Raw genomic sequence first — 13,774 nt, forward strand, 5'->3', positions numbered from 1 at the left:
GCAGGTTCAACAGAACTGAAATGTGATTACATAGACAAAAAAAAAATCCCACTGTAATTAGTCAAAGGATGTCTGACTAAACTTTAAGACAGAAATTTTAAGGAAAGAATATTATCCTGAGTAACCACTTGCAACAGATCCCTCGCTTACACTTGCTATCCCACATCACCTATTAAACAAGGAGTCTGCTTGCTACAGCCAGTGACACTCTCTTCATGCCTTAGTCCTTATTCCAATCTAATGTCCCTTCCAACCATTTACATTTTAAAGTCCTTAGAGCAGACCTTCAAAGACATACCTGCACTGTGGCCAAACAGAATCCCAAATTTGATTTGGAGTTTTTGCACCTTATCAAGATAACAACCACCACCATCTCCATACTGACTGCAAGCTTTTTCTTCTATCTTTCTCAAAGGTGTAACATCAATTAGCCAAACCCCAAGTCTGAGTATTATCAACCTTGCATACAAACTATGTACTAGTACTTATTAACAATTTTTTATTTAACACAAATACTTGCCATACATACATTACTGGTTATTCTTCAAACTTACCACCAGATGCATTACTTATAGCAGATCCTGCTGATGCCACCTTCGAGACAGCTGCTGGATTATATGTCCAAGATGTCCCACAAACCTCTACCTTTAAGTCGCTGTCTGAATAGATCTGCTGGACCCGGCCTACTTTACCTAAAGTCTGCATTAAAGAAGACGTCAAGTGCAAATAATACTAAAAATAAAATATTCAGAAATCTTAATGTTTTATAATAAGTCACAAATTTTATGAAGTCCACTCTTTAACAGTACAGTCACTAACACCTTTAGCTAAGTTTCATCAGGCTAAGCAGATTACTACATCTGAGCAAGTATTACACCATGTTTGTTGAAATACACTTTCTCTAACTTAGAAGAAAATCACTTTGACTCCCACAACCTCCAGATATCATTACCAATCATAACTAGAAATATTATACAAGTTTTACCATTCTATGAATCCAAACACACAACTACTTACCGGAAGCATTGCTTCAGCCCACTCTCCATGACCTCTCTGAAGAAGCTTGATTCGCTCTAAGTCATAACATACTTGAACAAGGTCACCCACTTGAAATTGAGAGGTACCTCCTTCTGCACCTTGAGCAGCATCTCCACTTCGGACAACGTTGGCTTTGGTGAGAACAGCTGGATTAAACGTCCACCTAGACAATCATTTAAAGTAGATTTTAAACATGCAAAGTGAAATATATATATATAAAAATTATCTGTTGGACAAGATTCTGCTTGTATGCCTACAAACTTTCTACAATTGGATACTATGGCGTATTTGTTGTTAACCATTTTTTGTCCATAAACTTGTCTGTGGCTCATTAGTTGAATATTTCCAGGGTAATCTTCAGAGATGTACATTTGTAAAAGCAATGAAGAAATATCCTCCCTAAGGGGAAGCAAGCTGACAGCAATATAATAGTCCTGAAAGTAGCTATACAGTTTGTTTATTTTTCCAGGGAGAGAAGGAGACGAGACTGGTTGAAAAGGGGAAGATCTAAGCTGTCTCACAAAGGATTGGACTGTTAGGAAACAACATGGGAAGAACATGGAATCTTGCCCCCTGCCCCCTAGGTCAAAAGCTGCAACATTCAGGTATAAAAACACTCTTCAATTAAATGGATGTCCTAGATCCACCTCAATTTTTAACCAAACTATCCTAATCTGTACTATAAATTTTACTGGTTTAGAGGCATTTAGCTGCTTTTATGCTGAGTTATAGTCTAATATATAAGGTGATCTCTCCTTTATGTGCCATTTGGTCTGGGGTTGACTTTCATTCAGCTATCTGATTTAGCTGAGAAGCATCAGATAATCTCTATAAAGGGCAAAGTCAGGGAGGAAACCACAAGACAGAGCAGCTCCTCTCACTGGCTCTGCAGCCATGACTGTTAGAAGAAAAGCCACTTGCATCCCTTCAGCTTGTTAGCTAGGAAAACAGCTTTGTTTTGCATTACTTTAAAATATTAACAAACCATATCTTGAGGGAAAGCCTGAATGAATAATGCACTGTTAATCCTTTCTGGACAAACTGAACAGGTCAGCCTCCAGATACAACTGAAATGATATTCCATTCATCAGCTTCTTTTTAAAGATAAGCCCAATACTTGAGAGCAAGACAACACAAAACCACGTGGACATACCAGCTCAGATCCAGCTGTAGAGCTGGGTTTGAATCCTGTTAGCATGGATGCAGCTCATCGAACTTCAAACCTAAACTGCTTGCAGAGAGCGGTTTTGGCAACAGCTTCCCAAACACTTCCCATTCTCAGTCCATATTTACATAAACTAACATTCCTTTGAATAATAAAACGCTAGATATAGATCATGCCAAGGTCACTCTATATTAGACAAGATCCCCAACATAAAAAGTCTTTCACCTGTCCTCTTAACCCATTTTCCTGAAAACCCGCAGTGCATTGCTATTACCACTCCTCTTGAAACCATGGGATACTTGGTAATCAAAAAAGAAATTACTGCTTAAAACACTACATTTTGGAAATAAGATGTCCAGAATGTCATTCCTTATTTTGGACTAAAATTTTCACCAAGTGAGAGAGGCAACAAACTTCCTTTTCCCACTAAAGCATCTTTAAAGGTAAGTCCTCATTACACATTGTAGAAGGAATATAAAAATTCTCAAGGAAATCTTAATAGACACAAAAAGGAGAACAGAAAGTTTCTGGCACCAAGTGATCACAAGTGCTGAAGGCAAAGGAAGTTTGTGAGAATCAGTGACGAAGGCTATATAACAAACCTGTTGCCACTTGGATATTGTACTACAATGTCATGATCCTCATCAATGCCACAAACTGTTCCAGTTGTTGTTAAAGTTTCAAACATGCCATCGGTCCATCCTCCGTGACCATGCTGCAAAGACTGTACAATTTCCAAATCAAGGTCAATGTTTACAAGGTCACCTATTTGCAGCCCACCAGGGTTTCTGTTACCATTTTGCTCACCTGAAATTAAATAAGAAGAAAATGTTTACAGGACCACACTAATTTTTCACGCAATTTAAAGAACAGAAGTTAATTTCTGAGACTCAATGTCTCTGCAACTGTAGTGGTCAATAGGTAAAAGGGAGTGAAGAGGTAAAAAAGAACTCTGAACCTCTGGCTATGGAATTTTGTGTTTCTTGTTGATTTTTCAAGGCAAATAGCAATGACATTGGCAAATGCTAAATCCTTGTTACAGGCTCCACTATGAGCTCTAACTGGGATGGTAACAGCTATCATATGGTGGTAGACATCTACATACATAAAAGCTCTGATAATTTTGGAAGTCATACACAAAGCACCATCTATCCAATCAGAGGCTGAAAGATAAGCAGAAGGCCCATAGAAAGTGGTTTTGAATTGAGTCAGTCCTTGAACGTGGAGAAAGCACTGGCAAAAGAATACCTCCAAAACGACCAAAGATGAAAATCTTTAACCTTGTAAGCGGGGAGATGACTACAAACAAAAAAACCGCTGCAAGTTTAAAATTAAAACGTTCTCCCTGGACAGTGCCTGCTTTCAAAAGACGTGTCATAGCAAAAAATCATTAGCTGGAGGGAAATGGCATACATTCACACACGTCAAGCTGTGTTAACTGATGAGAGAACACACTTGTGGACCTCCTCACTGCCAGAACCAGAGGATGGTATCTGGTGCCATCCACAGAACAGTGAAGAGTACGACAACTGCAGAAGTCATGTAGATTGAGTTCAATGGCAACACCAGTGGCAAAGGACAGGGTGAGCAGAGTTCCTTTAGTAATACTGCTGTCTCAGGGCCGGGGGGATGTGTTTGTTTTTCCTCTTCCAAGCAAGAGGTAATAATGGAGAAAGGGTCCTTCCACTGTAACAATAAGGAAGTACAAACAAATAGCCTGACACATAGAGACAAAAACATTATTTGGAGGGAGACTGATTCCAGAGCCTGAAATCCACACCAGATGTTGGCAGCACGAGTTGCAGCACTAAAAGTCTCCAGAGAACAGAATGACAAAGAAGAGAATCTGATACTACTGAAGAAGAAACTGCTGAGAAAGAAAACATGCCATTAATAAATGCTCATGTTCAATGGACTTTTGACTTCTATGACCACCCGGTGACTTCTTTCTGTCCTGGTCTTAGCTTAAAGGACCTATAGATGGAATGGTATTTTCAGTCTGCGCCCTTCACCTTCACAGCAAAACACACATGACATAGAAAACAGCTGCTTCTGCAGAGGACAAAGTCAAAGATTTATTCTTCAGAAAAGCTACTGATAGGGAACTCACTAGATAGAAAACTTAGACAGCAATCATCCCAGAGACAGCCCTGATGAGACAGGGAAGTCTAAGAAAGGCAGATATAAAACAGCAAAGAATTACAGAAGCATTAGTTGGAGGAAAGGATCTCTAGAGGTCATCTGGTCTGATATCCCCCCCACACACCTGAACTAACAACCAGCTGAGGTCAGCTGTGGCTTTGCTTAACTGAGTCCTGAAAGCCCTCAAGGACTGAGGTTCCACAACCTCTCCACGTAAGTTCTTCCAGTGCTGCAATATAGAGCTGTAGGTGTAACAGAAAATTTCTTCAATATCTGATCTGAACCTCTCAAGTCACTTAAGGTGGCCTTAAGGCCGCTACTATTTGTTTTTATGCCATTTGCCACTACTGAAATTTTGGTGCCATCATTTTCAATCACCCTTCAAGTGGTTGTAGGTGGCTAGTTGATTACCTCTTAACCTCCTTCTTACCAGACTAAAAAAGTCCAGCTCTTCCTCCTTGCAAATCACGTCCTCTCAGTCTCTTAACCACTTCAGCAGTCCACCATCAGACCCTCTACATTTTCTCAAAACTGGGAGGGGAGGGAAGAGGAGATGGACGGACAGTGACACAAACAGGACATAGAATTCTAGACACAGCTTCATCACCACTGAGAAGCGGGGGATAATAACTTTTCCTATTCTGTTGCCCATCATCCTCCTAATATAGCCCACTATGAAATTTGCCTTATTTGCAATGAGAGCACACTGCTGTCTCATTCAATTTGGTATTCAGTGCAACACACAGGTCTTCCTCAGTAAGGCTCCTCACTCAGACATTCACAATTCGCAGTCTGGGAATTCCTGGTACATAGGCTTATTTCAACCAGAGTGCAAAACTGCACTTCTGACTGAACTCCATGAGGTCTCCATTCACCAAATTCTTCACTTCCTCAAGGCACTTCTGAATAAAACTCTATTTTCAACCACACCCCTCTGCCAACTTGCTGTCACCTGCAAAATGTCTGGGATTGTATTGTGTCTCACCATCAAAGTCACTGATGTAGTATTGAACAAAATCAGTCCCAGTATTTTGCCCCAACTACATACTACTCTATTAAGCAAGCCCCTGCTGGAGTATTATTTGCACTCAACTTCAAATATCGCAACGCTTCAAAAATAACTTTCTAGTTTTTAATGCAAGCATACATTTAAATTCACAGCATGAACATATCTGTGAACTACGTTCAGAAGACAAATAAAAGGGACAGATGTTCTAACAAAGAGTAAGACTGAGAAGATGGAGCATAATGTGGCAAGAATGATGAACTGAGTTCATCGACATCCATTAAGAGCAACTTAATATAGTGGAAGGGGAAGAATTTAACAAAGAATAGTCTCCAACTATCCTTAGTGATTAATATTCATGCATATCAAATATGGTAGCCTACCTAAAAGCAAGCTACATGCAGGAAACAGACCTGTATTTTAAAGCAAGAACCAAAATGAATAAAGGGCATGCATAAGAACCTAAGTTCACCTCTGTAATAAAGAACCAGTAAGACTCTATTCCTACTTTTCTATTTTTATTCATGTCAGACTAAAATGACAAAATTGTTTTTAATTAGAGAAGCAAGATACAAAGATCAGAGTGCCTTGGCTTTTTACTTTCAAACAATTCACCTACTGGATAGTAAATAGCTAAGTGACTTCTTGGACAACTGGTTTTTTTCTAAACAAAACAGACCTTTACTGTTTTCACCTTTTCACCAATGCTGTCAAGAGAAGAATAGTGCTTGCAGGTCATACTTCAAGTACTTGTGCAAGGAATTAGATTAAGACTAGTAAACAGAGAATTCTTATCACTTCAGAAAGGCTGGTATTATCGGTTAAGTTTTTTTATGCATTGAAGTATGAGAAGAAACTCGAGAAGAAAAGCAAAATTTTCTGTAGTGTCCAGTTTTATGACCAGGTGTTTTGCCAAGAAAATACACATTACTAATTAAGAAATTTGTGCCCAATAATCTATAAACTTTATCCCAACTTGCCCATATTTCAAAAACCAAAACACCTGGCAATTATTTTTTGTACTCTGCACATGTCTACAGCCCCGCTAAGACACTAGAGGAATAAGTCAGTGCAATAGCTAATATGGAAAACCTCAACCAAGATTTCACAACATGTACGAGTATTAGCATAACATAAAAGGTTAAGTTATATGTTTGAATGACTCCTGTTTATGGCCATGTACATGCTACTTCACTGAACATTCTGAATATTTAAGACAGTCTTATAAGAATGCACAGCTATGTTTGGCTCTTTAGAAATATAGTGCACAAGACGTGACTCAAATTATTACTTGGTCAACACTTAACAGCTCCCTTGCCATCCACTTGGCACACTGATACCAAATACATTTAGAAAAGTGTTACAATTTACCATTAATGCATAGAAATGCTACCATTTACATTTCACTAGTAAGGACAGTCATTTCAGATGACATTTAAAAAGCAAAGAGAAATCCAGACTAAGTATAATTAACACATATCAAGATAAACTTACTTTATCTTCAACTCACCTAACACAGGACAATGGTCCCTGTAGAAAGAGCCTCCTTTTGCATCTTGGACACATTTCAGGTCAGACTACGGAGAGAGATTGAGAAAACTTTAGTCCTCACTGACAGTCTCCAGGTTAACATAAGTCAGTGAAACTAGAAATGAAACACACTCAATTAAGAAATGCTGAAAATTATGTGTACAAAAAACATGCCCCATGAATTTGTTACTGATGCATATAATCTCAAATACTTTCCAATCTATCAGCCTTGACATTCTCAAGATTTTAATAACCTTTACCAATATAAAAGGCTATAAAGGATGAGACATTTTTAACTCGAAGAAAGGTATTAAAATAACACAAAGCTCCTTTGCATTGTTCTATAAAGTTAACTTTCCTTTTAAAAAAAAGTCTGTGAACACAAGCAAGGAAACAGAAAAAAAAAATCTGCAGACAGTGCTTGAGGCCACAGCCTTTCCTGTACTGATCACTTAATGCCTGCCACTGCTGCCCCCTCTTCCCAACCCTTTTTGACAGATACATGTTTAACTTAGAAAAGAAAACCTGGCACCTAAATTCTACAAAATGAAGAATTTCCAATTAAGAATATACAGAACACAAGGATATTACTTTTTTTTAAAACAACACTATGCTGAGCTAAACATGATCTTTTTAAAGAGAAAAGTTCTAAAGCTCCAGAAAGACTCTGTTTCATATTATCTGAGAAACAGAAGTTTCAAGTGTGACAACCAACTCCTATTCATAAAGCCAGCAGAGTTCCTATAATTCTCCTTTCCTCTAGTTTTTTCCCTGTGTAACCCTTAAAGCCAAATGGCTACCATCTGCCATTGCTCCTTATGGAACAATTCTCACTAAACAAAGGGCATTTTGTGTGCATGATGAGTTGGGAAGGAGATAGGAAACTGTTTGCAAAACGTGTCAGAATATTCTATGGGATAGGGGACGAAACAGAGGACAGGTGGTGGTTATGATATAATCAACCAGAACTAAACAAATACTTCAACAATTATTTTTCCCACACCCAAGATTTATTGACAGACTGTGCTCCTGCAAAAGGATTACAATGAAAACTCTCAAGTCTTCCAAATCTTCAAGGCACTGATGAACACAATACTACCCTCAGTGACCTGTAACTGCTAAGCAGCCAGAAACAATACAAAATTCAGCATATATCCTGATCTATGAAGAATGTCCCGCCACTTTTTGAAAAAGTGATGAAAACAGCCAGATGAAAATAATGAGATTTAGCCGCTCTTCAAATCCTATCAGAAATCAGAGAGTTTGCTCAGCCCAGCAGCAGCAGGCCTGCGACAAAATGCTGCCACCCGGCGGGCAGGTGCTGGGTTTAGCTCAGTCGAAGACAAAGGGGCTGCGCTGACCACCCCAGATGGCAAGCTCATTCATTCCCCCAGACCAAGAGAGATTTAATGTGCCCGGCAGCACTTGGTCTCACCCACTGAATACAAACTCTTGGTGCCATGCCACAACCAGCTGTCTGCACAGGAGTCAAGAAGGGGTATACGTGCAAGAGCTGTTTTCACATTCTTCAGGGCGTTAAGAATAGAGCGCGGGAGGGTCCTAAACGGCTCTCCTCCCAGCCAGGCAAAATCTGGATGAAAGATCTCTTGTGTTACAGCAAGTGTTAACATACAGAGCAAACTCTTGGCTAAAAGCTAGCAAAGAAATAAAATATTCAGTAAAAGGCGAATTACGATCTCGCAGCAGAAATTATTAGGAAGCAGGTTAAGATACCTTAAATTTTACAGGGGAAAAAAAACCCCACCAGAAATCTACAAATCTGCTCTCTTTTTTACCCTGCCTGTACCATGCCCTACGCATAGTTTATTTCTGGAGTATAATGATACACTTGGTTGTAAAACTAAATAGTTCTTTGATGTTGAACCTCAGCTTCATATCTGTCTTCCTTTCATTTACATGTTGAAGTCAATGTTAGATCACTAAGGAGTAAAACAAGAGTCTAAGTATCACAGAAAAGCAAGGTAACTTTTTTTTTTACATGAGCCTTCACCAAAAAATTGAGGACTCAAAACGCACAGAAAGATGAGGCACTGACAGAGATTAAGGCAGTATGAAACTAACTCATATATACAGCAAAGAGTTCCTTCAGCAACTTTGCAGACAGCACTACTAAGGAAAGTAACATCAACATGACGAAGGCCTGCAAATGTCTTAAAAAGCATAACCAAACCCAAAAAAGATCCTGGAGTTTTAAGACAGGAACTTAGTTGTTAAGTTGTACTTAACAACTGTACTTAAGACAGTTGTACTTTGTTGTACTTCAGTACCACGAACGCTGGGTAAGCAACTGTAATTCTACTTCTAGCACTCAGCTACTATATTTATCAGAAAAGGAAAACAAGCTTTCTTCTGCCCAAGCAGTTTAAGTAAAAAATCAGGGGTGGTGTTAAGCTCCTGGTCATCCTCCCTTGGGGACTGTGTGGCAAGAGGCCCCCCTAGTGAGGACGGAGCACAAACACACCCGAAGCCCGGTCACACCAGGCTGCCAGCGCATGGCTGCTGCCAGCTCTGCTGTACTGCACTTCGGAGAAACCCACCAGGATTTTTACAAGTTTTATGGGTCTCCCCGAGTCTTGTAAATGGACTGAAATAGTGGACCGTTTGGAGATGAGACATACAAGTGCAAAAGGGACCATACCAAAACACAAGGGATGTTAAAACGCAAGTTTTAGACTCACAGTGACACCGTGCACAGAAAAAGAAGTAACAGGCATGAGGCTGGGTGTAAATACATGGTGGAGACAAACATGCAAAGATGAAAACAAAACATAAGCTTTTATACACTAACTTGATGGAGAAATCATTCAATGAACACTGAATAGGATTCTTCCAAGAAACAAAAAAACAAGCTATAGGTTTTGTGGAATTTGTGTATAGTTAGAGAAGAGATGGAAGCTCCAGTTAAGCAGGAAATCATTATAATTAAAACTCAAGGAACAGCATGAGCACAAAACATTGCACAGCAGGACTTTCAGATCAGTAGTAACAGCTAATGCACACGAGCAGTGGGTAATAATTGTTTTCGCCTACAATGGAGAACTTTGGTCTTCTAGCATCTACCTTCTGACTTGCTGAAAAACTCTCTGCATTCCAGCTCTATGTGACTGGATTACATAAAGATCATGATCTGCTCAGCCAAATGGGAAATACAGGAAATGTAAGTTTACTTTGACTTACCATCCAATTATACCATTGAAAAAACAGCAGCAATTTCATCATCATAAAAACTTCAGAGAATGAAAAAAGGTACATTACAGCAATGTCAGCAGTGTTGGCAGATGCTGTAAAAGTGCCATCATCCCTGACCTTGAAGAGGAAAACAATGCTGAAGGAGCAGCTGCCTACTGGAGTAACTATTGAGTTATTCCAATCAATGTGGAACGTCATCCACCAAAACCAGGGAGGGGAGTCTACAGACTTGGTAAGAAAACTAGGTGTGCCGCTAAGCAAAAGAAGAATGTTTGATCCAGGTGCACTGAAATAGCATCTAGCACCAGCAGCAAATACCAGGAGAGAAATTAATACTGATCTTACAGCTATACCAGCAGGAATGGTGCCACAGCTGCAGGTGTTTGAGGTAGCAATGAATACACCCCTTAAAGGTCATTTTAAGTCTTTAAACTCACAACAGCTTTTGGCAAGGAAATAAGCCCTTACAGGGCAAATGGAGAAAGCCCAGTGTGTGCTGCTTTGTCACCTGATTAAGACAACAAGGGACTGGATAAATCCATAAGTTTTAGATAAAGGTTTATAAGAAATGCTGCATTTCAAATTTAATGAACTCAAATCATTTTCAGTTTCAAGAAGCTGAGAAAAGTGAAAGCAATAAAAGGAGAAAGTAGAAGATGGTAGAGAAAGTGGCTGAAATGACAGAGGTGTGAGGTATAAAAACAATAGCAACAGCTTCTTACAGAAGAAATCAGACCTCAGGCAAATCCTGAGTGAATGGTTTACAACCTTACTGTCTATTGATTATAGGCATTTATAAAAACTTTCCACTTGTAACTTTTTTTTTTTAAGGAGGATCATTTTGAAGTCTTCCTTGTGGGTTAATACTGTAAATAACAAAATTGGAAAAGGATCAGTAAGTGCATTTCCGCATAACGGAAATACGTTTATAAGCAACTCAGTTACAGAGAGATGAAAAACTTGGCTTGGTTGAGACTACAGGAGAAATGTAGAGAAATAAGACTACGTAAACAAGAAGCAAAACAAAGTCTGCTGACAAATGCAAATAAATGCACAAGGTATACATAAATATCTCCTTCCTCTCTAGATTCCAAAACAACTAACCACCTAACTTGGACTACACTGAGTAATGTAATAAAAAACACCTGCTGCATGTGTAAAGGTGGCCAAAATGCACGTTTTGTGTTTTAAATCAGTCTTGATCAGCACCTAGAAGCAACAGAAGGACACTAAACTAACAAAATAATGAAAATTCTTGTTGCTCCTTCCTAAACCCCTCATTTTGAACATACTGGGGACAAGATAAAGGACTACAGAGCTGAAGATTTCACTTACATTACAGATCTGACAGTTGTAACTGCAGCAGAAAGCATATTTCTACATATTTTATAACACCTGCAACACCTAGTATGCTAAGACATTTACCTTGTTTTATTTAAAAAAAGTGTTAATAAGTCATTCTTAAAATCCTCTAGAGTAATTTCAAGGATTATCTTTAAGGGTAACCCAAATAAATGTTGATGAACAGACATTAGGTATCACTCAGGATAAGAAAGTTTAAAGTAACATCAAAAACACAAGGGCAAGGAATCTTCTCAATTTCCCTTATGCATTCAACTATTCAGAATTCATGGAAATAAAGTACACAAACACAGATGGCTTACAGATTACTGTGACAATGATGGATGACAACTACAGTTACTTCTTTCAGAGGCTACACAGATGAAAGCAAGATCCTCCATAATGAAAAACAAGAAGAGGTTAATCACAGCAAAAAAGGCAAGTGGTACAGAGCAAAGAAATTTGGTAGCACAAAACCGATTCCTCAATAATGAAATTGATTTAGGGCGCTCCTGCTGATGGAACTATTTTCTTAAGTTTTTATAGCAAAATAATTCTATTAATAAGTAGTAGAATAGAATGCTTATTGAAAACCAATGGAAGTTACCAGCTTTACATCCTCAGCTGTGTGATATGGAGAAATAAAAACTAGAAACAAGTCCAAAAAGCTGAATCACAATCTTCTCATTAACTCTCTAATTCCACGTAGGGTATCTTTTTATTGCAAAAGGCTATGTTCACGCATTTCTAAAGCAGGTAATGTGGTTAACAGCTTGGGCTGGGTCTAGAATCTGAATACAAAGAGATAGGAAATGCAAGCACTGTCAATAACCATATTAGCCAACAGGACTTTATTCCTGCTACAGATGTAGCAAATGTTATTCAACCTAACAGCATCATAAAAACAGATTTCAATTTGGGAATTTGTGGCCTGTGGAAGCAGAAACTCCCAGATTCAAATGCCAGGCTTCACAAAGAAAGGCAAGATGCACCTCTCTCAACCACTTCATATGTAAACACAGCAACAGCAAACTCAAATAAAACCTCTAAGGATCTGACCACAAACAAATGCAAGTTTTCAGCCAGCACCTGCTGCCCCACCAGCCAATCCTCTTCTCTCCCAAGGAAAAGCTGGCAGGCCAGACAGATTAATTTTGAGGACTAGATGCAGCCTGTCAGCTATCAAACAAGCAACCCTGACTTACAATAATAAGCTGTGTTTCTTTAAGCAGCTCCATTTGCATCTGAGTCAAGTGTTACTCATTTGCAAGCAGGGGGTCTCTTCCCAGCTGTATTTACGTACACACTCTGAGTATTGTTGATTCCACACACTTTGGACATTCTTAACCAATTTCTAAGTCCCAAGACAAGTTTGCCCCAACTTTATATGAACTTCCTGACAGTCTATTAGTCAGCTTTACATAACAGCACATAAATAGTAGTAAATGATCATAATGAATTGTACACTTAGCAAGCAATTAATCAGTTATAAAATTCAGCATTACATTCAAATGACTATTTGTCACAGATATCCAAGAATCCATTCTGTCTGAAGTGAAAATTGCATTTGATAAAAGTATCCAACAAAGATAAAATTATTGTAGGAATGGATTACAATCAGGTAAGCACTACATATAAAGCCTCAAATTACCCTTTTTATACATATATATGTACATTTATTATTTATATATTATCCTATATATAATATATACATATATGTAGTTTCACACACATTTTAACAGTTTTTTGTTGTTAAGTAAATGACTGACCAAATATTTCTATTTGTATAAATCGTGTGGGAAGGGTCACCCGTATCCATTCAAATTTACAGTTGCAGTAGTTAATCAAGTATTCTAGAAATATTTAACACTTTCTTATGTGGCAATAGTTTGGCAACAGAATATAGCTGATTTATGAATAATAAATATATTTTTATTATTAAGGGAATAACTATTTCAGAACAAAATATAACTTATCTTAAATGTATTTTTCCTGAGGCCAGAAGGAATCTTTAACGATTCCACAGTACTCCTACTATGCAGTCCACAAATTTTAACATAGTAATTGAAATCACAACAAACAAACAAAAAAAGTTGATCTGTATTTCAGTCTATCTAGATTTTGTAATTGTGTTCCTTTTCCACGCATCACAATCAAATATAAGGGGGAAGATACCAACCATTGGTTTAATAATATTATACTGCAAAATACTACATATAACTTTCTTTCCCTTTTGCCAGTATATAAGGAATTTTCTTAGAACTGAGGGGGACCATGAAGCACATAATTCAATACTGACTTATATTTTATCTTTAGCATCTTCATGCATCAGAAAAGCTGAC

The 13,774-nt window shown here is 38.2% G+C and overlaps 1 protein-coding gene across 2 annotated transcripts in view; it reads right to left on the reverse strand.

Moving 5' to 3' along the window:
• The window catches only part of MIB1 (MIB E3 ubiquitin protein ligase 1), an 88,092-nt gene that overhangs the window by 57,815 nt on the left and 16,503 nt on the right, over positions 1-13,774 (reverse strand). For both annotated transcript variants that reach the window (XM_050915733.1, XM_050915734.1), the window contains exons 5-8: positions 6,862-6,928; positions 2,806-3,010; positions 1,018-1,201; positions 555-699 (exon numbers count right to left, since the gene is read on the reverse strand). In XM_050915733.1, coding sequence (XP_050771690.1) covers positions 555-699; positions 1,018-1,201; positions 2,806-3,010; positions 6,862-6,928 — 601 coding nt within the window. The remainder of the gene's footprint in view (positions 1-554; positions 700-1,017; positions 1,202-2,805; positions 3,011-6,861; positions 6,929-13,774) is intronic.

Source organism: Gymnogyps californianus, chromosome 2, assembly GCF_018139145.2.
Source record: "Gymnogyps californianus isolate 813 chromosome 2, ASM1813914v2, whole genome shotgun sequence".
Lineage (NCBI taxonomy): Eukaryota > Metazoa > Chordata > Aves > Accipitriformes > Cathartidae > Gymnogyps > Gymnogyps californianus.